This window comes from Dermatophagoides farinae, chromosome 2 (assembly GCF_024713945.1).
Source record: "Dermatophagoides farinae isolate YC_2012a chromosome 2, ASM2471394v1, whole genome shotgun sequence".
NCBI classification, from domain to species: domain Eukaryota; kingdom Metazoa; phylum Arthropoda; class Arachnida; order Sarcoptiformes; family Pyroglyphidae; genus Dermatophagoides; species Dermatophagoides farinae.
In genome coordinates this window covers 2,498,711-2,526,607 of record NC_134678.1, presented here as the reverse complement: position 1 = coordinate 2,526,607, position 27,897 = coordinate 2,498,711, and the positions used below count along the sequence as shown (strand labels likewise).

Below are 27,897 nucleotides of genomic sequence, written 5' to 3'. Positions count from 1 at the left end.
ACATCATATCCGCGAATTGGGTCGAGAAAAAAAGGTCATTTGTGATACAAATTGAGAAAAGAGAAAAGTATTATTAATATGAATACGAAAGACTTTTTTTTGAATGATGAATAATGACGAAAGAAAGGATGAATTAACAGAAAAAAATGGTTAACAATTTTGAATTCAAATTTAAATGATAAAGTTTTTGCGTTTTCATTTTGAACAAAAAAAAAATTTAAAAAGGAGAAAATCCTATGAATATAATTGTATCAATTGATGAAACAAAATCACTGATTGATTGATCGATTATTACGGATTATTTCATTTATTTCAAATCATCATCATTGTTCTGTTATTCTGTGTAACCTCCATTTTCAGTTGTAAAATTGATATATGTGGATAATAATCTTTTTTTTATCATTTGAATCGAATTTTAATGATGGAAAAAGTTTCGAATCTATGTATATTTTTGTACAGAATCATTGAAATTCGAATCGAAGATTTTGCAACATTTTCTCTTTGCCATTTGGTTTTGATTGGCCATTTTATTTGTATGCATGTTAAATGTTACCACGTATATGTGTAATGTGATATTTTATATGCATTGATTGGATTCGATTGGATCATATATTTTTAAATGTTCATTAAATTTTTTTTCGAAATAAACAAAAGAAATTTCTTTTACAAACAAAATGATCATACATTGAAAATAAAAAGGTAGACAAAAAAAAGAGAATCCAAATTATCTCTGTCAATGTGTGTGTGTGTGTTTGTGTTTGTGTCAATTTTTTTTAACTGTTATAATGAATTCAAAATTACACAAAATTACAAATTTAATTGACAGATTTTTTTTCATTATCCATGTTTGTGTGTATGTGTGTGTTAGAGAAGAGAAGAAAATGAATTAATCCCATTCAATAATATTAATAATTTTATAAATACAAATAAACAAAGGTTTCATCATTTTGCTTATGGATATATATAAAAAAAAGAAGGAAAGAAAAGAATTATGTGCATTGATGATGATGATGATGATAATGATGATAATGATGATGTAATAAGTGTAATCAATTTTTTTCTTGTCTTTCTCACTTTCTCTATTTTGTACAACAACCTTTCATCAAAAAAACAACTATGACAATAAACTGAATGAATGAATTTTTTTTCCAGAATATATCAGAGATTAATTCAAATGTCTCAAAAAACATTGATTTGTTGTTCCATAGATTTTCCTGTTAAATCTTCCTTGGATTGGACAATTCACATCATAAATCGACATCAAGCAAGAGAGAAAGTGAATAAGAGTTTAACATCACAGATTTAGTTTTCATGTTTGTTTGTTTGTTTTTTTTTTGGTTCCGATTCGAATGTTTAATGTATCCATCCACCATACAAAACAGATTTGCAAAAATTCCGATGTCAAGAATTGAAACTAAAGATGAATATAATTAAGCTGAAATAATGACCAATTTTGCTGTGGGGGGTTCAGTAATCACCATTTAATTCTTTTGTCCATTCTTGTGAAAATTTGCCACACAATTTTGATTATGGATCCAAATAAATTTAAGAACGTTGTAGGTGTAAAGGTGGTAATGTCTGGATTATCACAAACTATTGTTACTGCTGTTACTATTGTTATTATGTTTGCTATCGCTTCGTTCTGTTATCCCAAAACCATGTTTAGTTTTAGGCCTGAGGTATTCATCGTTGGACAATCCTATCACATCTAAACGATTTTCTTTACGATACTGTAAACAACGGCGAATGAATTGCTGAAATGAATAAATAATAAAAAGGAATATTAAAGATAAAATATTAAAAATAAAAAGAATACCAACCTTTGCTTCATTGCTGACTGGAGGTTTAGAGGCAAATTCGACTTCTGTAGCTTTTAGGATAGTATTCTCTTCCAAGATAGTCGCTTGTGATTGATTATGACCAAACGGTTTCTTTCCATATAAACATTGATAGAATATAACACCAACACTCCAAACCTGAAAGATAGATTATAGTTGAAATAATATTGATTTGAAGAAATTAAAAAAAAACTTACATCAACTTTGGATGAAATTTTCGGAGGATTTTTGCCAACAACAAAGCATTCTGGTGGTAAATACCAATAAGTACCGGCACCTTGACTTGTCAAATCCATTCCATTTTCCGGTGAATAATTTTCCTCGTCCATTATTTTTGAAAGACCAAAATCGGTAATTTTAATTTCACCGGAAAGTGTTCCAGAACTTAATAGTATGTTTCCTGGTGAATATAAATTATTAAAATAATCATTTTTTCCAATGAATATGTGAATGACATTACCAGGTTTAAGATCATAATGAATGATTGGTGGCTTGATCTCGTTCAGATATCTGAGTGCATGTACCACTTGCATAATGATTGAACGAGCTTCACGTTCAGGAATGCTTTTATGTTGTTTTAAATAAAAATCAAGATCATGACCATCACAGTATTCGAGGACTGTACAGAATGAATTGGCATCAATTTCAAATACATCATACAATCGAACCACCCGTGGATGATCCAATTGTTTGTGTATGTTATATTCTCGTAATGCATGTTTGATATAGTTGGCTTTCTTATCATCTTTCCATTCTTTATTCAATTGATGTATCTTACAGGCAACATAACGTTGTTCTTTTAGATCGAATGCTTTATGTACTTCGGAAAATCCACCTATAATATATGTCGATTAAAAGGATTGAGAATGGTAATTTTCTAAAATGGATGACAAAAAAAATACAGACCTTTACCCAATAACATGAGTAATAGAAATCGATCATTTAATGTAGTATGATTATTGAACCTTGATTGATCTTCATTATGGATGCGTTTCAATTCACGGATATGTAAATTTCTCTCACGTTCAAGCTTTTCCAATTCCAATTGTAGATCGGTATCTTCTTTTTTCAATGCTTGAGATCGTAGCTTGAGAATTTCATCTTGTTCATAATATTCGTACCAATTCATTTCTTTTGGTGATTCGGGTTTAGCGAATTCACCATTTGAATTATCACCATTCGAAGAAGACTTTGATTTGCCAGTAGTTAATGGCCGTTTTTTCATCAACATTTTACGTTGTCGCTCAATTTCTTCTCTAGCTGTTGCAATCTGTTCTTGTTTTTTGATTAATTCTGTAAATGCGGTACCATCGACCCAATTTTCGGCAAATACAGCTCCTAAAAAAGTACAAATGTTAGAAAAGTTTTATCATCATTTTCAATAAAATAATACATCATCATCACATACCTTGTCTTTGGGTTACAAACTGACCAAGTCTCAATCGATTTTGCATGCATTTCTGCCTTGCTGCTTTCTTCTCCATCAGGCTTTTCTCTACCAATAATTGCTTGGTAACATCAATACATTTGTTAAGTCGAGATTTTTGGGATTCATTTTCTTCGCGATATACTTTGACTTGTCTCCTCAATTCTTCTATAGAACGTGTCAGCTCTTCAATTTTATTATCACGTTGCTCAAGCTCGGCAGCATAATGTTCATCTTGATTGATCAATTTGGACATTGTAAGATCGGTTTGAGTAGACGATGATACCATATTTTTCGTATTATAGCTCATATTTGGATTGTTGATGGAATTTAGATGCTGCAAATGATTCGCCGTAGAACCGGACACACGATTTTGTGGAGTCATAAAGGAGCTCGATATCGAATGCTGATGATGAATTAAACTGTGATCATTGGCAGTGGAGGCGGCGGACGTTGTCGCAAGTAGATTTGTCGAAGCACTAGTAGCCGTAGTAGATGTTGATGAAACAACTTGCTGTTGTGGATACATTGAATAGAATGGATGAGAACTGGACGTTGGCGATTTAGCGCCAGCTGCATTATATCGACTAGGGCTTGAATGATTCTGAAATGGAGAAAAGAATATTGAAATTAGTATATACAAACAAAAATGAAAATATCGTTTTGGGGGACATACTTTGAAATACTCGGTCACTTTTTTATTTGTTTCACGTTTGGAACTGGTTGAATTGCTACGTTCAGGTACCGTTGTTTCATTAGAATCCTTTTTCCTTCTTTTCCTTTGATTAGCATATGTGACATTATTGGCTCCGTTAGAGCCTGAGGGAGGCGTTCCGGTCGACACATTATGGTCTAATTGGCTTAATGAACGTTTCTCAGGCGTCACGGTTAGGTTATGAGAATGGATATTATCACAATGCATCGATGTTGGTTTATCTTGTTTATCGGAACAATGACTACCACCAGATGCAGTTGAAAGATTAGAGTCTTGATTATGTGAAGAGGAATGAGCAGAATAATGACATGACGATTGTGTTGACCCTCCTGAATTATTATTATTTGCCAATGAGTTAGAAGGATTATTATTATTATTACTATTGTTGGTATTATTATTTTTATTAATGTTATTGGCGTTGTTGTTGGCCACCGTCGTATTGACCAACGAAAACGATGGTGGAGGTACTGTCGATGGATTTAAGCCTTGAGCAGCAGCAGTTTGTTGCTGTGCTTGTTGTTGTGATGTCAGTTGTGGTTGACCACCTTGTTGCGGTGGTGGAAGAGGTTGAGGCTGTTGAGATTGTGATTGCTGTGGATTCAATGTTGAAGACAATGGCGAGCTATTTGGAGCGATAGGAATGCTAGGACTGGATGATGATGGATTGGAGTTTGTTGATGAAGATGTGGCCGAATGGATCTGGTGCTGTGGCTGCATCAATGATGATGGTGATGGAACCTTCGTATGTGGTGATACCAGATGAGCATGTGGCCCGGGAGGCGCTAATGGTGGATGATGTTGATTTGATAATGAATAAATGCTCGATGGATGGGTATTGGCAGCGGCAACGGTAACTGCTGCCGGAATATAATGAGGCGGTATCGATTGCTGTGATTGTGTACTATGATAACTACCAACAGTTGATAGACGTTGACTTGTGCCCATAAAACGAGCCTCGAGCAGCTCTTGTTTTCTTGGATCAATTGATGGATGATGATTAGATCCAGGCGCCGTTGTACTGGTTGTTGGCGCCGGTACCGGCTGCTGGAGGTTATGTTCCATGGCTGCAAACATCACCGAAGACAACATATCCACGAAATTATGTTGCTTTTTTGCTGCAATTGCGAACTTGTGTTAGCTGACGGCTCTAAGAATCGAGTCGCCAAGCTCACAGGTCCACTATAATTTTTGAAAATAAATGATAAAAATTGAAAAAAAATTTATATTAATTTTCCGATAAAAATAAATATAAATAAACTGAGAAAAAGATGATAGTCTTAGTCTTTGACAACAATAATCATGACCATTATTATAATAATCGTTGGATGGAGTTGTCGTCGTCGTCATCATCATCATTATCATTTTTTGAGATAAATTTAAAACATCAACGATGAGGACAACATTCCTTTCAACACACACATACACACATACATAAAAAGAGAACTCACTAACAAACAACAAAGGTATACCAATCAATCGAAAAATGATAATGCGAAAAAAAAAGGAAATGGATAAAGCTGGAAATGAAATCAGATAATCAAAGGAAGAAAATAAAAAAAAAAAAAATATAAACAATACACGTATACAAGTCATTTAAAATGAGAAAAATCAACAACACACAATAATTTACTTAAACCCGAACAACAGAAAAAAAACAATCAACAAATTACCAGATCAAATTGAATCAATTTCAAAACATACAATTTTTTTTGCAATTACATACCGAATGCAACAATGTACATTATTATACACACACTAGATGGGAACCCAAATTCTAAATAAATGAATTTATTTAGTCAAAACAAGATGAACAGATTACAGAAAAAAAAATGGAAACTGAACAAAAAAAAATTGGTTAGGATGATTAACACAACCGATGTGATGGTGGCAAAATGATTGAATCAAAAACAACAACAACAAAAAATAATAATAATAATAATAAGACCACACATCGGAAAACACCAACACATAAGAAAATAACAAAATGGCGTCGAGTTTTTTTTTGTTTTGTTTGGCTCAACAACAACAACAACAACAAAAACAACACATAGACAGTGCGACAACATTACATAGATTAAAGCTATAACCATACATACATTACAATTCATTCATCACAAAGTAATAAGGGAGAAAAATATAAAATCACAAGCAATAGCCAAAGCGCTATCCATTGGTTTTAATGTGTGTGTGTGTGTGTATATGCCAATACGAGAAAAGAAAAAAAAATGTGAATATACACGGCCTTTGAGCGAATTGAGTTTGTTGTTGGAGACACCATCGAACCAAACACACATATACAGATATTAAAGCGACAGAAGAAGATATAACAACAACAACAACATCATCATCATCATCATCATCATCATCAAAAAAAATCAGCATCGACAACAACAACAACAACAACAAATAAAACGAGGGAGAGAAAGAGCAAATGAGGAGCAGACGAAATATCGAAAAAAAAATTACTCACACCATCACTTCAATATATACCAAAATACTTTGGGATTGAGGAGAATATATGTGTGTGTATGTGTGTAAAATAAACGTATGTAATTCACATATCATTGAAAAAAAAGTGAGCGACAGAATACGGATTTGATTGAGGAAGGAGGGAGGGAGGGTGTTTAAGTAAATTGTAAAAGGACATAGAGGAAGAAAAGAGTCAGGCCGTGTATTTTGTCGCTGTCAAAAAAAAAAAAAAAAAAAAAGAAAAAAGAGAGGGAGGGAGGAAGTGAGAGAGAGTAAGTGAATTTTGAATGATGATGATGTCGTTATTATTATTATTATTATTATTATTATTACTGGATAGATGTGGATTGTTGAAAATGTTAAAACAGCAGCAGCAGCAGCAGCATTAAAAAGCAGAAAAAAAGGCATATATCCATAGCCATTTTAGTTTCTGGTGACGAACCGAAAAATGTGAATTAGAAAAAGTGTGGAAGAAGATGATGATGATGATCATGAAGAAAAACGATCGAGTTGTTTCTCGAAATCCGAACAAACATAACAAAGTTGGAAAGTTTTCCAGACTTGAATTGGCCAGAATATTTTATATATGCATAAAATGTGATATTAGTAATCTATAAGTAAAGTTCATCCATTATATACACTGATAAATTCCATTCGGAATAGAATGATTTTCTATGTGAAACAAAGAATTTCACATATTACAAAAAAAAAACCGTAGTTATTTTTTTTTTGTGTGTGTGTACAAAAATTGGATGTATACAAACATCAAACACTCGAAAAAAGAATGAAAATTGAAAAATTTAACAACACCTTCTATCGGTAGCCATTGGAAATTTCTTGTCGCATACGTTAAACTTGTAACAAAGACTGATTGGTAAAATATACCACCAAAGAGGGTTATGATAATTGACGGAATTAGTGATAAAGTCTCTACATACGTTGAACGTGTATAACACACACACACACACACACCGATCATCCATAGAGACCTGGAAAAAAAAATGATCGGCCTGAAACAAAAACAAAAGAAAAAGAAAACAAGAAATAAAATTATGGACCAAAACAGGCATTTAAAAAAAAACCGAAAGTAAACTATTTAGAAAATGAACGAAAAACAAATGTTGCATTACGATTCAAGAATCGACTACGACGACGACTACTCTACTGAAGGGACCGAAGACAGGCTTGGTGGTCTTGGTCTGTGTGTATAGCTCTATAGTTTTATAGAAATGTTTCTAGGTCCAAAGAAAGTTTTCATTTTATTTTTGTTGGAAAAAAGGCAACTTTCAAAGATTTTTTTTTTTTGTTGATTTGATTGGTTGTTTCCATGGTTGATGATGAACGTGATATATATGAGTGTTTGTCGTATTTGTTTTCATTATTATTATTATTACAATGATTATATTTGTATTTTATCATTGTAAATGATCTATATGTATCTGTGTAATAATGATATTATATCGAAAATTCACATATATTTTCATCATAATAATAAATAAAAAATATAATACAACAAATCCATTGACAATGATGATAATTATAACAATGTATAAATGTAAAATATATTGATGATGATGACAATCATTTATCTTTTCCCCTTATAGAATGGGATATATCCAACAAATCTGCCATCTACATAGATTTATACGCATCAAAATTTCCCATTGCTCATCAATTGCTAGATGAACAAAAAAAATTATCCATAACTTTATGAATGAATGAAAAAAAAATGTATGAAACTTGACCGGACACTATTCACCATCATTGTGGCCGGTTATCTTTATATTTGAGTTTTTTAAAAAAAATCTTGTTTACGTGGCATTTTTCATTTCAATTCAACAATATATTAATCCTATCAAATGTTAACCCTTATTCTTTCATTCAACGGAAAAAGAACAGGTCGTCTGTTTTTTGAGTTTGTTATATTTTAACTTCTGGATGATGATAATAATAATAATAATAATACAGCCAAGCACCCAGCAATATTATAAACAGAAAAAAAACAAAAATTGATTTGAGACAAACTGATTTAGTTTAAAAAACAGTGTTTGATATGGATAAAGTGAGGTAGAAAAGAGAGAGGTCTGATAAGCTATAAACCGATCGGCTCAATTATATATAAAAGACACTGTTGTGGATAAATGCATAAGAGGGTCATCATCATCATCATCATCATTGGCAAATTTAACCAAACCAAAGATGTTACGATTACGTTCACATTGAGAAAAAAGATCATGATTGTTGTTGTCGTGCTCAAATCTTTTCAATTCAACATTCTATGATGATGAACCAGCACTAACAAAAATATGTAACTCTTTGCGACCAGAACACATCATCACCACTCGTGTGGAGAAAATTTTGACGAGTATAAACGATGGAAAAAAAACCAGCATAACTGGCCAAATTTCTGAATAATTTCTTTTTCTTTATATTTTACTCAGTTGTTCTATCATCATGTTGATTTGAAATTGGAATCAAAAAAAAGTCCATATAATAACAACAACAACAACATCATTATCATCATCGTAATAATAACAGAAACAAGAACAACAACAACAACAACACTAAAGAAGACGCCTACGATTGGCGTCAGGTCATCAATAAAGGATGATGATGCTCGTGATGATGAGGCATATCTAGTAGTAAATAATAAAAAAGTTGAAAAAAAGGTATCTCCTCTCATCATCTTCTGATTCGATTGATGATAATATTAGATCCATATACTGGTTGTATATTGGTTTTTTTTGACATCATCATAATCAATATCATCATTTGACACCTAGAACGGAAAACGCCCCCTTCCCCATACTACTATAATGTAATATAATGGAACGATTTCATTAAAGTTTTTTAGTCGACATTCGTATAGTGTAAATGAGAAAAAAAAATTCTTTATTGAAAACTCTCTATTGTCACCATTAGAAACAAAAATGATGATGATGATGATGGTCATGGGTGTATTGAAAATGTTGCCCAAAGACCGGATTTAACGATTTCTGGTTTCGCTTGATTACATTCACTCATGCACACACACTCATACACAAACATAAGCATATATATTCATACAAAAAAAATGGACAGACAGAAGTAAAAAAGATAGATAGACAACACACATCTTGTTGTAATCAAAATGTAATGTTCACTATCTATCTATTCATTCATCCATCCGATTTTGGTTTGTATATATGTTATATATGTCTATATGTATGTGTTTTATTTTATGGCAAACAATTGTTCATTATTGTGTGTGTAAAAAATGAACGATCTTAGAGCAAAAGAGAAAAAATAGAATTCAAAGATGGAATTAATTCATCTAATGATGAATGAATATACATACTACGAACACCACAAGCTGTAAATTGTCTACAGACTTGACATTTTCACCATTTTCATTCAATAATAATGACAATGATGGTCATTATTATGGAATGATGATGATAATTATACTTTAGTTTATTTTTTAAAATTATATAAATGTAATAATCAGAAAAATTTAATAAAGAGGGGGGAGCTCAAAGCTGTGTTAGGACAAAGGTCAACACATGATGAAGATTGAATGAACATCATGACTGTATGGAAAACATATACACATTTTCATCAAGAATAATGATGATATCAATGAAGATTATTATTATGAATAAAAAAAAACAACAAGGAAAATTTGCTTAATTTCATTGATGACGCCAATGATTGCAATGATGATAAAGAGAGAAAAAAAAATACTACAACATAGCCAATGTGATAATATAATAAATAAATATATTGTGAGATGCATGAATTGGAAATGACGCCAAAAAAAGAAAACAGTAACCAAGAACGACAATTGATGGATAAATCACACACACACACACACAAAAGTGTAGAAAAAAACCAACATTCAAGAAGCTTAAAATCGACTATATCACTATACATTAAATTGAATATATGAATTTGTTGAAAAAAAACAAGATGGATGCTTATTATGATCAATGAGCATCGTCATCATCATAAATGTCGGTTGGTTACACACACACACATATACAAAATTTTCTTTTACCATTTATCGTTGTCGTGTGTGTTTTTATGATTTTTTTTCCAAATAATTTCTTACAATTTGATGAACATACCATGATATTGACTATTGGCGATGACGACGACGATGATGATGATGATGATAATTGATCAGAAAGAAATTAAATTGATTTGTAATAATATACACAATGTGTATTTGTATGATTATATTGTTGTTGATTCGATTTTTATTTTGTTGATAATTGGGCGTTTGGATTATTAAAAAAAAAATAACAAAATATTTTCCAATCAAAACTTGAAATTAGACACTTAAATAAGAAAAATATCACACACAAAAACGAATATTGAGAACCAGGTGTGTGTGTGTGGCCAATGAAATTATTGTAGCTGATTTAAAGATTTTGAATCAATATTTAGTTGGATTAATTTTCAAAAAAATTAACAGAATCAATTATAAATCATCATGATGATTAAATATCAAAAATATTGGCCATCAAAGATGAATGATGATGATGATGATTCGTTAACAACAAAAACAACAACAACACAAATAACAGAAACACATTATCAATGAATGTGTGATAATAATAATATCATTAAATTATATTCGTTTAGGAAACAAAACTCACTCACTCATTTCACTCACAATATACAATACTCACTTATTCACTTTGCTGCCTCCCTTAAACATACACACACACACATTTACTTTACTCACTCACCAAAATATATTTTTTTTTTTTGTAAATATACACCACATTTGACAATAACAACAACAACAACAACAACAACAACAAGAGAAAAAAAAATACCAACCAATAACAACAATATGAAAAGAAAAGAATCGAGTAGTTCGTAATGTTGTGTCGTAATAGCGGTGGTAGTATCAGGGTGTGCTAGTGGTTCGATAGTTTTTTTCTTTCATTTCTTTTTTATAATTTTTTTTTCTTCAAGAAACAACTGAAAAATTGCTGATGCTATCTTCATGCTTCTTGTCTTCATCATTTGGTCGGTCCTAAAGAAAAAAAAACATTCAATTCTGGACAAAGAAAATTCATGGATCATTTGAATTTGAATATTTTTTTTTCTTTCTCTCTCTCCAAGGTTCATCAAATGTTATTCTCATTTTCATATTGATGATGATTATGATGATAATGATGATGAATCAAAATAGTTCATGGCAAATGATATGACTGATTCTTTTCAGGAAAAAAAATTCTTAGTTTTTTTTCTGTTGTTTTTTTTTTGAATCAAACGTATTAGAATATTGGCTCTCTAAATTGTAAAATGGTAACAAAAAGATAGACAACAGCAGCAGCAGCAGCACCACCACCACCACCGACAAACCATAATACACACACACACAGACAAAATCAAACGAAAATATAGAAAAAAAAATGAAAACGAAAGAAAATTTTTTTTTCTTCCTTTCAGTGACTTGTATTATTATTATTATTATTATTTTGGGAAGAGAATCCATCAAACCAAAATACTCTATACGCAAAACAAAATACAGAGGTTCATTCGTGTTATATTTGGTAGAAATAATAATAATAATAAAAAAAGGCGAGCTCGCCATTTCAACAAATAGACTCACATTAAACATACACAGCAAATAGAGCAGCTTGAGCTTTGGATTTTTTTTTTATATATTTCGGTTTAGTTTCTTGATGATGATGATGATGAAACGACGATGGCGACATCGAATCAAAAAAAAAAAAAACAACAACAAAAGATATTGATGATGATTGGGCTATAATATATAGACACATTTGTTGTTGCAGCCCTGATCATTCATCAAAATAATAATATTTTTATTGAATAAATTAAAAAGAGACTTGTGTCTTATTTAGCTACCTTATGGGGCCTATTATGATGACCAATACCGTTGTTTTGTTTTGTTTTGTTTTCAGCAGATGGAAATGATGTAGATGTTTAATAATAATAATAATAATAAAAAAAAATTGAATACCAGTACAACAAACTAACCGAATTGACCATTTGAAATGAACTTTGAATTGAATAATTTTTTTTTCAATTGAATTCAATAAGACGATTTAAATCAAATGTTCACCAAAATATAAAATTTTATTTTTTTTTTCATATATCACATTTTCAAATAACGAATCGAATATTTAAAAAAAATGTGTTCTTTAAGGTTAATCACAAACACACACACAATTACAACAACAACATTAAACTGATCAAAAAAAAAAAAAAAAAAAATCAACCATCATCGTATGTCTCGACATTTCGGATACTCATCATCATCATCATCATCAACATCAACATACCGACGACTTGGCTTAACCAACAACAAAAATCAAACCATGGAAAACATACATTGTGATGTGAAAGCAACACAAAATTATACTGATCATTAAGGATGATGATGATGATGATGATAAAAAAGAGGAGGATGAAAATTTGTCGTTGATTTGTAGTTTTTTTTAAGAGAGGTGTGTCTGCAATAGGCCTTGGTGGTGGTGGTGGTGGTGGTGTTCAATGGCATTATTGTTTTGGACACCAAAATTTACATAAAATACTCACAGATATTTATAGAGAAAAAGAAAATGAAATTTTTATTTTCACAAAATTCTTGTTGGCAAATCAAATGGAATTTTGAATTTAATCAATCTATTGGTTTTAAATTTGTTAACATCATTCCACCTATTATCATCAAACCAAACAGACTAACAATATATATACGGCAGAGATGAATATTTTTTTTTCTTCATCATTTTCCTCAATCTTGATTTACTTTGGTTTTCTCTATCTCTCTCTCTCTCTTTGTGTGTGTTTTTTTTCGTTATTATTATACAGTCTTAAAACATAGCAAATAATGACGGTAGTACCCAATGATGTTTGCCAATGATGATGAGAGATGGTGATGATCATCATCATTGGCATTCACAATTTTTTTTTTACATTTTACATTTCTATTTGAAACAACAACAACAACAACAACAACAAAATTCGTCGCAGGATAGATTGAGCTTACCATATACATGCATGCAAACACACACTCATCACATGCCAATCATATTGGCAATGAGAAGATGGTGTTTAGTATCCAATCCAATTATTATAACCATTGAAATAAGTATATCCCCATTCAGCAATAACAACAATAACAACAACAACAACAACAAAAAAACCTTATAAAAATAATGAGCAAAATATTTTATGTTGATTTCATTATACATTTTTTTTACTCAAAAAAAAATGATTACTGATTATATGAATAGCTCCGGATGTGTATACAATAAAGCACCACAACAAGAAAAACAAGATGTTTCCGTAGATTTTCATTGGTGGTTGTTGTCCTTTTCTCTTTTCTGTTTTTTTTATTCATCTGTTATATGTGTGTGTGTGTGTGTGTGATTGTGAACCACCTTATATATTTTTTTTTTTTTACCATCTTCACTCAATATCTTGGTCCAATCATTTTTGGTTTTGGTGAATGATGATGATGCTGTTGTTTTTGTTGTTATTATTATTTTGGACTCTTGTTTGTTGTTGTTGTTGTTGTTGTTTTTTTTTGTTCATTTTAATAGTTATAATACCAAGCACACAGCAATAGTACGGCAATACAGAGTGTTTGTTTCATCAATGGTGTATATATTGTATTTTTTTTTTTTTTGAGTATATACATGATGAAAAAAAAATAAACGAGAATAGACGGAGTAACTCGAGCAAATGGAACCTAATTGAATGAGAATTGAAGATGGCGAATGAGGGATAGAGAGAGAGAGAGAGAGAGAGAGAGAGAGAGAGAGAGAGAGAAAAATAGATGGAGCAAGCGAAAGATTTTTTTTTTTGAGGGGGTGAAAAGAAAGGAAGAGGAGCAAACCAATATAATGCATGTGTAATACGGAAAAAGAGACATGGCACATTTTTCTGTCACACACACATACAAGAGATACAGAGATACAGAGATACAAACACCAAACCATGCATTTGGCGGTTGGTTACAATATTTCTTTGTTGCAATGTTGTTGTTGCTTCCCAAACCAAATCGACCAACCAGCAACAAAAAAAAAAAAAATTTTTTTTTTTGCAAAAAAAGTCAGTTCGAAAACATTTGAGAAGAGAGTGAATACAAAGAGAGAGAGATTGAGATATCGCTGGGGCTGGTTTTTTTTTCATGTATGTATCGCGACTCTATTGCTTTCTTTATGTGTGTATATGTGTGCAACTATTTTTTCCTGGGATATATCGAACGAATGAAAAAGAATTATTAAATGGCTACATTTAAAGAGACAAACAACAGTAGCAATGTGTTTGTATATGTGAGGAGGATGAGAATAGTAAAGAATGATGATGATGATGATGATGATGAGGGGGAAAGAAAGCCAGAAAGTGAATACTATTTGAACAAACACATACATTACACAACACATTGATGTGAATATAGCCATTTTTTTATATTGTACGTCATATTTGAATAAGTTATCTCATAGATAACAACATAGATCTCATATAAAGTGGCATCAAAATGTGTAATAAAGTATAATTTCATTACGTTTATATTGCACAATTTGATTATATTTCAGTGATTGGGCGTGGTAATCATCTCTGTTATTTATAAGTTAATACCATACAGAAATTGGTAGTAGCAATGTGGTTAAACTGAATGGATAACTTTTTGGCTAATAACCTGACAGGTCAAACTCTTTTGTGTGTGTGTATAAGGTTAATTAATCTACCGTAGCAGCCGTTGTCGATTAAGAAGGGTGAAAAAAGAGTTATTTTTATACAAAACTTACGGGACCTTCATAATAACCAAATAATACTAAATAACCGGATATGATTCGAATAGGTGTGTATTCAATTTTCTGGTTTTCAATAAATAAATTTAAAAAAAAAATTACGCGCCTGTGTAAAAAAAATAAACTCACCCTACTATGTTTCATCAATCGATGAATAAATGGATAGAATCGAATAAAGGAGGAATAAATTCTTTGCAACAATAGTAAATGAAAAAGAAACTCACATTTACACACACACACACCGAGAGAGAAAGATTGGTTAATGGTGAAGCGTACTATTCCATGTTTAAAGTCGGGTGACCACCATCGGTTTGTTGTTGTTTGATGATTTAGTTTAATAAATGAAAACAACACTGGTATATACAGTGATGGTTAATGGATTTGAAATTCATTCACAAAACAAGAAGATCGAGCCAGAAAAATGGCGTCGAAAGGTGTAAGAGAGATAGAGAGAAAGAGAAAAAAAAGAATTCTGCCTTTTTTACATTAGATTGCATTCAATAGTGATGATGATGACGATGAAATCAAATAATTAGGGTATATAAAAATAATAATTAATAATACCGTTGGTGATGAATAGGGCGGTCATGTTCCATTCGTATAAAACACATCGGTGAGAAACTTATGGAACATTTAACGCTTCAAGCAAGCAAGCCAGATTCATCTAGATTCCAAACAAACACATGAATAGAAAGAAAAAGAATTTGTCTCATTATTCTGAACTTCTAGTAGGATAGCAGTAGTAGTCGAATTTTTTTTTTGATGTTATTTGATGACTGGAAAAAAAACATACGCAAACAAAAGAATGGCCACCCAACATTTTTCCAGTAACATTCCGTTTGCATTGATACATACGTTTATTATGGATAAATGAAAAAAACATACAGCCCTTGCAAAGGCATCAGAATCAAACAGTTCCAGTACGGTGCCCACCCCAGATATTGGAGGTGTGTGTATGTGTGTGTGTGAAACGTTTTATATGGTTGTTATGGATGATGGTTACCAAATTTTTCACATGTCTGTTTTGTGTGTGTGTGTATATTTGTGGTGGTATGAATGGCATTTTGGATGTTATGTTATATACACCAACAGAATAACATCCAAAATGATAGCATTCCATAGCCATATCTATGTATGTATGTATGTATGAATGAATGAATGAAATGCAATTATAATAACGCAATATTAATCTTACAACAAAAAAAAAAAAAAAATTCTTTCTCATACGCAGAATTCTGAGAATATTTTGAATTCAAGATTTTAGAAGCAACAAAAAAAAGTATATGGAACCATACAACAAACATGTAGTAGTAATAAATAAAACGACATAGAATTTAGTGAAATAGTAAAAGTCCATATTGAACCATCACACATACATACACACACACACACACACAGAATATTAGTGAAAAAATCAGTTATGGAAATTTTTTTCAGTTTCATTTCAATTCATTTCCATCATCATATGAGTGAAACATTTGAAATCAAATACAAAAATTTCATTTATTACATCACATGCAAAACAGTGGCTAATTTTTACAAAAAAAAAAGACTTCCAGAATCAAAATTTGAAAGTCTGGAATATTTAGTTTTTGTTTTGTTTTGTTTTGTTTGAAAACTAAACGCTGAGCAGTTTTTTTTCTGATGATGATGATGATGGTTCGAACAAACAATACAGAACATATTGTAAGTGATGAAAAAAATGAGATTCTTTTATCTTTTATGAATACGTTTTTCTTCACTTCAATTCTTTTCAATTCACTTTTTTTGGTTGATTTCATTTTTTTTTCATTTTTTTTTTTTTTTTGATTTTATTTGTTAATATATATTGGTAGTAGCGGTGATAACCAAAGATAACTTGGTAACAACGTACAACACAAACAACAAACATTGACGAACAGACGGTCTTTTGAATGCATTGAAGAGAAGAAAAAAAATCATCATCATCATCATCATGATCCCGTTATATAGCGGCAAATTTTGTTTTTTCTTTCCTATGCAATTGACAATGCAAAGACGAAATATATGAAAAGAAATACGAAAAGAACAAAGAGACCAACACTTTTTTTTCAATGTGATGTGCTGATGATATTGGATTTTTATTTTGTTGTTGTTGTTGTTGTTGTTTGGCTTACTATTCGTTTGTTCGTTGTTGTTTTTTTTCCTTTATTTGGCTCATTTCGGTGCATACACACAATGGTATTTGACACAAATTGTTTTTTCCGGTTATTGTTTATCTCATTGTTTTGTTTTCTTATTTTTTCTGATGCTGCTGTTATTATTTTAAGCATTTCTTAAATAAAAAGGCTATGCTTTATGTTATTATCGAATCAATCGATAAAAAAATAGAGACAAGATTTTAAAAAAAAATGAAAATAAAATTCTTAATTCCGGAAATAGAATTATATTATTTTTTATCATTTTTAAAATTTTTGAAAATATTCAAAAAAATGTTTTGATTTGATGACAATTGGTGGCGCCAGTATCGGATTCTATTAACATTGGTATTGAACAATCAGCTGTTTGTTTGTTGTTTTTTTTTGTGTGTGTGCATGCCATGGCGTCAAATGTCGTCTGTTCATCAATATATATGATGATGTTAAGTGGCTTTTTTTTTTTTTTGGTTTACATTACACAATAATAATGTATGTATGTATATGATGAGAGCGCATGACGCCAATATCATGTTGCACATCCATCCATCTAAATATAATAATTGTGTGGTCAATTACATGCACTTGTTCGATGGTGATGAAGAGGAGAGAGGGAGGGAGGAAGTGAATGAAAAAAAAAATGAGTAAAGAGGAATATATTTCTATGAGAGGATGAGGATAATCCTATTTCTAATATATTATAACCTTTGATCTTTAAATCCTCTATTAATCATTTAAAGTGATAATGATGATATGATATATATATATGATTTAAAATCCATGTAGATATCGATTGAAAAATTTTCATAATGTGATTATCATCATCATCATCATCATAGAATATTAATGAAAAAAAAGGTGAATATTTTCAATTGAAATGTAAAATGACAAATTATGAATTACACACACACACACACACACAAACAAACAAACAAACAAACACTTGAATATCCGTAATTAAATAATAACGAATGTTGAATAAACAAAATATTTCCAACTGCCAGTCAATGTCCTTTCCACTAATGGTCTCTTCAATTATATAATTGTTGTCGTATTAATTTCAAATCTTAGAGAATGAAAAAAAAAAAACAAAACAAAATTCACATAAACAATGGCTTAAATGTTGATTCGATCATCTACCTCATCCTATCGCTTTCACACATAATCATTATGTGTGTGTGGATTAATCCAAGCATCTGTACTGGTTATTATTAGATTAAACCAGAAAAAAATATAACTCTACGATATTAAAGAATTTTTATTTATTTTATTTCCAGTTAATGGTATAATAAAGCATACATACACACATGAACAAACAGGAATATAATAAACCGGAACAAACAAAATTATTATTCATGAATAATACAACTACACATAACAAACCGATTGTTTTTCCACACACACAGTGCCTAAAAATGCATTTTTTTTAACTTTTCTATTTTCGATTCTTACGTATTCGACATATTTGCACACAAACACACACACAGGACGATAATACGCGCAAGCACAAATCACAAGTATATTTCACTAATGGCCCCAAAAAAAACCGTTTGACAGTTGACATTTTATACATTGTTTGTATTTGTACATAGGCGTACATAATTAAAATTTTCAGACCTTGATAATATGGTTTCATCATATAACAATGGCGAATGAATTGTAGGTAAAGTTTTTTTCAGTAATAATAAGATTCGTGTTTGGCTTGAATTATATGAATAACTACAATCGAAAAATCGATTCAAATTATTTCCTTTTCCGTTAAATTTTTTTTTTGATTCTATTTAACGGTATTTTTTTCCAGTTAAGCATCAATAATAAAAGAAATTCCGTAATTCGACTATTTTTTTTCACTCCAATTCATAATGATGATTGTTCTTGATTATTTTCGACAATAGAATGAAAATTTTCTGGAAAATACCGAAAATAGAAAAAAAAACAAATGGCCAAATCGACAATAACAATAAGTACAACGATGACGCGGCATTTAGTAGTAGATATATATAAAACACTCGCACACGCACACGCACACAAACGAAAAATATTCTGTTGATTCTGATGAATTTTCTGGATCATTTTATTGTTGTTCATTGTCAATTCAATTCCTAAAAATAATCCCTTACGTTGACTAGTTTGATGAACACATCATAAGAGTTTTGATGAACAAATCGGCAATATTGTAAAAATGAATAACAAAGAATTTTGTCTAAAACTTGATTAAATTGAATGAAAAAATTTTCCACTCAAAAAATCGTACAAATAATCAAAGTGATATTTCGATGGTTAAAAATGGAATAGGTCAAGTTCTAACGGATAGGATGTGCTAATATTAGCATGAGCTAACCGACGGTAATAGATACAAATGCTTAGATTTGAATCAATGAAACGTTACCATATAACAATGGATTCACGTGATTAAGGGATACTTATTCATATGATCTTATGTCCTCTTTTTAGTTTGTCTAACGCTTTTTTTTTGTAATTGTCATTGTCACTGTTGTTGTTATTATTATTGTTGGCTAATACAAAAGTCAACGTATCTTGATCTTTTTGTTCATTCAATTCATTCATTCATTCATTCAAAAAGAAAAACCTCCGAGAGGTATGTAATAACCACCGCCGCCCTTACGGTCACTGAACGTGTGTAAGTTTTTGTGAATGCAACATTGATTTTGATTGATCAGCTTTAAAAATTTGGGTTAGTTTTCACTGTTATTCATTCAATAATTTAATGGCATTGATTGTTAACCAATTTTTTTTAGAAAAATTTAAATTAAAATCGGACACATGATGGCGACAATGTTGTTGATTTTTTTCCTGTTTAAAATAAATGCAATTGATAGTGAATTCGTCATATTTAATTTGTTGAATACAAATACACTTAACGAATTGTAGTGGTGTGGCAGTTTATGCACACACATACAAACTCAAACGCTACATAAAGAATTTCAAAATAATTCAAAATTCGCGCGTAAATTTATGGGGGATGAACCAAAAAAAAAAAAAAAAAATTTCTTACGCATGTGCTCGTAATAATAGTACGAATTACGTTTGTAACAAAAAAAAAGATGAAGAAATTCTATAGAAACACAAGTCAATTTTACCATCGAAAAAAAAGCCATACATCGGCCGATATATATGCACACTAATATCATAATGAACATTCATCGACTTCATGATTATCATCATCATCATCAACATCAACAACATCAACAGTATCACGCCTTAACCATGGTCGATCATCATCATCAAATCATCTACAAAGTCTTTGTGTGTGTGTATGGAGAATGAACATGGAATGAAAAAAAAATCTGCTGAGAACAACAAACAAATAACAAGTTCTTCAACAGAAAATGTGCATTTCTTTTTCATTATACATACACACAGACATCAAATACAAGAGAAAATCAAATGAAATAACTTGACATATAACATGAGAAATAATTGAAACGTAAAAGATGAAGAAAAAAAATCATATAATTACAAGTGAATTATTATGATTTGCTTTGATAACAACAACAAATTTATTATTGACACACACACACACACACACACACAAAAAAAATGACATTAAATTTCAAAATATTGCATACACACACACATATTTAGTACGTAATCAGAAAATGACAAAAAAAAAATTTGAAAAACAATCATAACCGGAACCGGAACTTTATTAAACAAAGGTCAAATAAAAAAAAATATTACAAGGATTATTATACTCAAAATGAGCGCCACCTGCCTTTTGATCTTGTTTATTTTTGAACCCGTTTGAATTCTAAAATTCCTGCATATATAACAGACACACACACACACACATAAACACTGACTATCAATGTGTAAATTTGGCCTCTCAATTCTCTTTTTTTCTATCAATCTTTTTCTCTGATGATGATGATGATGATGATAATCAGGATATAAAATGTCCTGTGTGTGTTTGTGTATTGTGCATTTGCCCGATTCGCTATAGAGAGTATTCAATTAATATAAAGTTAATACTATTTGTTTGTATTAACTGTACAATGAGCTTGTTTCCTTTCACATAAATATATCAACCAACTCTTTTTTTTCTTTTTTTTTCTCCTCCTACTTTTCGCCATCATCACCACCACCACCACCATCATCTTCATCATTCAATATTATTTTGTCACCATGTAACAAAATGATATAATCTCTTTACTAATCATAGATTTTCAATGTATAGACACAACACGAAAAACTATTTTTTTTCTTTAGATTGAAACAATCATTCTTCAAACTATTCTACAAATATCATTCATTGAATCTATTTCCATTCAAACATTTGTTTGTGACTGAATGAATGATCGCCCTCTTATTCTTTCAGCCTTATATTTAATTCAATGAATAATAATGATAATGTTGGAACCATACGGAAAATAGTAATGTAAAAAAAATGGTGAAAAAGGTCATCATCATCATCACCAGAAAAGGTAAACAATTAGGGCCAAACATCAGAAGCAGCTGCTGCTGTTGTGTGTGTGTGTGTGTGTGTTCAGGTACAAACCATACCATTACCACACAGTACAGAAGCTAACAATTTATATATGATGAGAAAACAACTGAGGGGTGAACAACAACAACAACAACACAAATAAACAAAGGAAAAAAAGGGAAATCAAATCAAATAGAGCTTGTTTCAAATATCGGTTCGGATTGCTGAGTTGTTGTTGTTGTTGTTGGGAAAATAAAAATTGGAAAACTTGGCCTTAACGATGATGATTTTAGTTAACATTGTAATTTCAATTTGAAGGACATGCTAAACCATCCAACACAATCACAATTCTGTGTGTGATGTTAATATAATCAATAAAAACATACGACTGATTCTAATGGAAACCACCAAAATCAAACAAATTCAGCTATTCATTGATGAGTGAGTAATAATCATTTAGTCCAGTTTTTTTTTATGTATTCAAAGAGAGTAGACTCCCTTTTTTCACCGACATCAAGTCCTTCAGTATTGCTTTGTTTTTTTTTTTTTTTTGCTGTACGAATTTTATTTTATTTTATCCCCCATCATTCGCAAAAAAAATTGGTGTCAATTTTTTCTGTGTGTATACACTACAATCGAACAAAACTAGATATAGCCACCTACACACACACACACACACACACCGATACTTATTACACATAGATATGAGTAACCAAAGTATAATACAGAATCCGTTTTTTTCTTTGTTTCACAACATACATGCATACATACAAACAAACAAAGACACAACTTAGGCCATATATGTCGTATATTGAATCGAACCAAAATCAACGAAAAAAATAACACCCCCGGCAAGCGAAATAATAAAGAAAAAGGGCTCTGAATTGAACAAGAAAAAAAATACATTAAATGCTTGTATGTGTGATGTGGCATATGCGCAAATTATGCCCAGGATATCAAGAAATTTTTTTTTTTTTTTTTTTTTGGTAAATTTGATTCGTTATTTTCTTTCCCTCTTTCTCTTATTCTTGGTATAACAAGAATCTGCCTAGCTATTATAACACAATAACTGGTGCCATCACCATCACCATCGCCGTCGTCATGGTTTGTCGATTCGCCAAAATCAAAAAAAAAAAAAAAAGAAATAAAAATTACCGAATCGACCAATAAGAGCTTCGTCACATCAAAAAATGATAGAGAATTTTCGTTCATAAAGTATCTCATCTCATTAAACTCAGTTAGAAAATAAAAAAAATCTAAAGTCAGAGATTTTTTTTATCATTGTAAACTTGGAGGTGTGTATGAGAAAGAGAAAAGAAAAAACAAAAACAAAATCAATTGATATCTGGCACAGTGATCCAAAAAAAAAAGAATTTTAATCTGTTTCATAAATAGGAGTTGCTATATGGGTAACAGAAAGTAATTAATACAAATAAAATGAATAATATAATAATTAATAAAGCTACACATGCACCAAATATATTCACTTGAAAAAAAATGGTATATCACTCACACATAGGTTGCAAGACATCAATAACTGTGTATTTCACAATGTGTGGGGATATATTATTACTAAGCACACACATGCACAGGATATCATCTTTTTTTCCCCACTCTATATCTTTGTGTATCCCTTGTATATGAGAAAATATATGACGCCATCCGAAGTTTTTATACAGATCCATTTGATGCCCGAGTAGTAGAAAAACAACAACAACACAAAAAAGAATATACCTGTGAATGGTATCCATCCATTTAAAATGAAAGTCAAACTCTTGAAATCATCATGATATATATAAAACGAGCAAAAATTTTACGGGTTTTTTCAGATTATTATCATAAATGTAACCGTCAAATTTTCTATTTTGTTGAGTCTATACAAACATTCACTGTAGCTTTTTTTTCTCAACATTTCTCTCTCTCTCTCACACACTCACATTCATTCACTTACTCGCCGAACTTTTTTTTTGTATGTTTGTGTTTGAGCAATGCAATGAGCTATCGCCACGGTTTATACACACACAAACACACAAGATCTTTCAATTCAATTCATAAATGCATTTTTATTCACTTTGTTGTACACCCAAGGATTGTGTGTTTGTGTGATGATTCTTTTGGTTTTACACTGTTTTTATTATAAAATACAACGCAATTTCAAAATGTTCCATTTATAATGTGTTCATATATAAAATAAGGAGCAAAAGTTCTGTGAACTACCGTGGACAAACCGTGGGTGATAAGTGAAGAGAAAGATAGATAGATTCAACAAACAAAGAAAAAAAATGGGCAAAAAAAATTGTTTCACTATAAACATCATAGATGGAACACTAAACAAAAAAAATGAATTTATCCATCATAATAAACAAAAAAATTAAACAGAATGTCAAATTCCGGAAATTCCAACCTACCTTTAACAACACAGTAAGCGAAAAAAGAGAAAGAGACAAGCTGATGAGGTTAAAATAGTAGAAATAAACGTTGTTGTTGATGATGATCATACAAATTCTGGTATCAATTATGTATGAGAAAGAAAGATTCTGGTTATATTTTTACAATTTAGATTTCGTATTTCCACAATGATAATCGAATGAACGCCGGAAATGGCTAAAAAAGGATATTTTTAAAGATGAGAATTAAAATTACATACATTTAACACAAACAAACATAAACACACACACATACACAAAACATACCAAAAATGATAATCAAAACATTTTTTTTTTCAAAAAACAACGAAACAAACAAACAAACAAATCACAGAAGATGCTCACACGTTGCGTTTATACAGAAATTTTTTTTGAAGAGCTGTAGATGGTCGATGAAAAAAAAGGCTCAACACAAAAACAAAACTTCAATATGTCGATAGTTGTTTGAATATTAAACGACGACAACAACACGGGCGTATAAAGGAGGAAAATAAGAAAAAAAATTCAATTCGAATATGAATCGAATCAACAAACGACAACAACAACAACAAAATGATATATACACACACACACACAGACTCACATACAAATACACATGAAGACGTCGACATCGACGACAACCAAAGAAGAAAATGATGATGATGATGATGATGAAAAAAAAGTTCGACAAAAGATACTTAAAACCACCACCAATAGCCAAATTATGTTATGCTTTGAAAATATCTCTTCTGATGATGTTGCTGATGATGATGATGATGCTGTATATAATCAAAATGGCGAATATGAATGAATGAATGAACAGAGGATATATACACAGTGAACATTTGCTACAACAAAAACTAATAAACAAAAAAAAATTGGAGGCGATGCAATGTGTGAGTATGTGTATGAAGGCAGTGAAAAAAAAATATCTCTCAAAAACCTTTTTTTTTCATTCAATTTTTCAAAACACAAACAAAAAAAAACGGGCCATACACAATAATAATGATGATTGGATTGGATTGATTCACATTGATTTCCTCTATCTTCTAATTTAATTGCAATATATTTTTTTGTTGTTTTTTGATTCAAAAAAAAGAATTTGATGATTGCGACTAAATCGATGGAATCGCAAGTCAAAACAGACAGAATCAAAACATAATCACAGATTCGTTGGATTCATTATCGTTGTTGTTGTTTGATATTCAATTGCATGGCAAAAAAAAAATAAATTCTGTGATAAAGAAAATCTGGAATTGAACAATAGAGTTAGTATGATGATATTGACAGGCCAAAGAAAAAAAAACACACACAGACAAGACAAAAGAGATCTAATATTTTAGCAAGCCTAAGCATAGAAAAAAGTATAAAAAGAATAAAACGGAATTGAAAGACAGAAAAAATAAAACATTTTTTTATGTGTATAGTTGCCAATCGTCGTCGTCGTCTTCTTTTTCTTCTTCTTCTTCTTCTACGCACACTAAATTATAATCGAAAAGGCGATCCTCATCATCATCATCATCATCAGTGGATCGTCGTCATCATTTGAAATGATGGCCAAAATGTACATACAAAATATACAGGATTGTGTCGACCGTTGTCGTCTTCGTCGTTATTATTATTATTATTATTGTTATTTGGGTATAATGTTCGGACGATTCACAACTCGAATATTTTTACTTTTTTTTCTGGCTTTTTCGTTATTGGCTCAAATACATACCATTCTCTCTACTCATCGAACTTACCATACACAACACACACACACTCAAATACACTCGATTTGATTTTTTGATTCAACTTTGTGTCGAGGTCTCGGTCGTGGCTTGTGTGTGTGTGTGCAAGGATGTAGTTTAGTATATTTTATTTTATTTTATTTTTCGGCTTGGTTTGGTTTTGGTGTTTTGCTTTTTTTTTTTTTGCTCAATCCAAACACAAATCCACATACAAAGTACGATGATGATGATGATTATGAACGAACGGAACGTTCATACAATTTTTCACTGTAACTTTTTATTATAAAAAAAAATTACCATTGGATCAAGTTGTTAACTAACATATACCATTTATAAACACACACAGAGACACACACACACACACGAAGAGAGACAAACATGCATACATACTGGATACACACGATGACAACGATAATTCAATGATTTTTTTTTCAATTTTTCGCCAGAAAAAAATTTTTTTTTTGTCTAATTGAATCATTCGTTTATCGGGTTTTTTTTCGTGAATCATTCGATTTGGCTTGTTGTATATATAAAATTTATATATGTAGCACAGTACACACAATAATGATGATGATGATGATGATGATTGATCACTGATTATTAGTTGAAATAAACATTATTTATTGATTGATTTATTCATTGTCATTTTTCAGCTTTTTTTTCTAACAAAAAGGTTATTTTTCAGTTAGTTTAGAATCACGTGTTCTTGGAGAAATTGATAATAATAATTCGATTCTTGTTTTGTTTTTTTTTTTGATGATTTCATTTCACTCTCCTTTTTTTTGGGTTTGTTTTTTTTTCATTGGATCGGTCGATGGATGCTTTTTTTTTGTTTCTGTTGAAGAGCAGATGTCTCCTGGTGGAACTACAACGACGACATTATAACGAGATGACGACTACTTTGACTGCAGTTGTTCTTGATGATGATGATGATGATGATGGACAATTTTTAAGCATGCGCATTTGTTTATTGATCAAATCGACAACGACAACGACGACGACGACGATGAATAGAAAACGGAAAAAACTCATATATTCCCCCCCTCTATCCAAAAGAATATGATAAAGAGATGGGAAAAAATAGCAACTAAAAAAATGAAGAAAGAAAATATGTGAAATTAAGAAAACTGTTCTACTTTTTTCTGGATTGTTTATTTTCTGGTTTCCATTTTTTTCGAATTTTTTTTGGATCGATATTTGCGATTCTTATTGAATTTATTCTGTGTGGATTCTGTATATTCTGTGAACAAAAAAATTAATTAATTATTTTTTTTCTGTTTAAATAAATTTTATTCAAAAGATTTTGAAATATATAATTCGATTAGATTCAATCTTGGAATAATTTTGAATTCAACAAACCAAAACATAAGAATCAGCAAACACACACAAACGGTAGACGATGATGATGAATGATGGACATTTTATAAACATTGAACAAAAACACACACACACAAAATTGATTCAGATTGAAACTCAAGTCAGACAAAAAAAAAATTTGGATTTTCAAAGGGAAAAATGTTTTTTTTTTAAACAAAATTAAACACAACAAACAGCAGCAGCAGCAAGCATTACACACACACAACACACACACATTATTATGTTGCACTCAATAATGGCCTTATGTATAAATGTGCCTCATGGCACCAATAATAATGTATAATACGACGACCATAGGTAAATTAGTGTCACACATACAAACACACAAGATTGGCCGATGAAATGAATTTTTTTTTTTATTTTTCCAGTATATGAACGAATGAATGAACGGCTATCCGGATTCATAGGCTGCTTTGTTGCTGTCATTATTATTTCTATTTTTTTCCGTCAAGCTTACCGAACGGCTAAATATATGCAGAACTGGCCATTGCAATTTTTTTTCTCGTCTTCTGATTTCACAATATTGTTGTTGTTGTTGTTATTAGTAGTGG

The 27,897-nt window shown here is 30.6% G+C and overlaps 1 protein-coding gene across 9 annotated transcripts; it reads right to left on the bottom strand.

Annotated features, from left to right (window-relative positions):
* Nucleotides 1-390: 390 nt before the first annotated feature.
* LOC124500141 (serine/threonine-protein kinase tousled-like 2) lies at nucleotides 391-27,580 on the bottom strand. 9 transcript variants are annotated; one of them, XM_075735523.1, is made up of 11 exons: nucleotides 27,329-27,580; nucleotides 27,106-27,209; nucleotides 24,525-25,486; nucleotides 24,240-24,435; nucleotides 3,941-5,158; nucleotides 3,247-3,868; nucleotides 2,745-3,176; nucleotides 2,299-2,673; nucleotides 2,036-2,238; nucleotides 1,821-1,976; nucleotides 391-1,754 (listed from the first exon to the last, which is right to left on the bottom strand). In XM_075735523.1, the coding sequence occupies exons 5-11, from the start codon at nucleotides 5,066-5,068 to the stop codon at nucleotides 1,587-1,589; spliced, it is 3,084 nt and encodes a 1,027-aa protein (XP_075591638.1). In that variant the 5' UTR covers nucleotides 5,069-5,158; nucleotides 24,240-24,435; nucleotides 24,525-25,486; nucleotides 27,106-27,209; nucleotides 27,329-27,580; the 3' UTR covers nucleotides 391-1,586. The 9 variants fall into 9 exon arrangements, with proteins under 9 accessions (XP_075591638.1, XP_046920136.1, XP_075591641.1 ...); XM_047064180.2 differs by lacking the exons at nucleotides 27,106-27,209; nucleotides 27,329-27,580 and having other exon boundaries at nucleotides 24,525-26,070; XM_075735526.1 differs by lacking the exons at nucleotides 24,240-24,435; nucleotides 24,525-25,486; nucleotides 27,106-27,209; nucleotides 27,329-27,580 and adding an exon at nucleotides 13,461-13,620.
* Nucleotides 27,581-27,897: the final 317 nt, after the last annotated feature.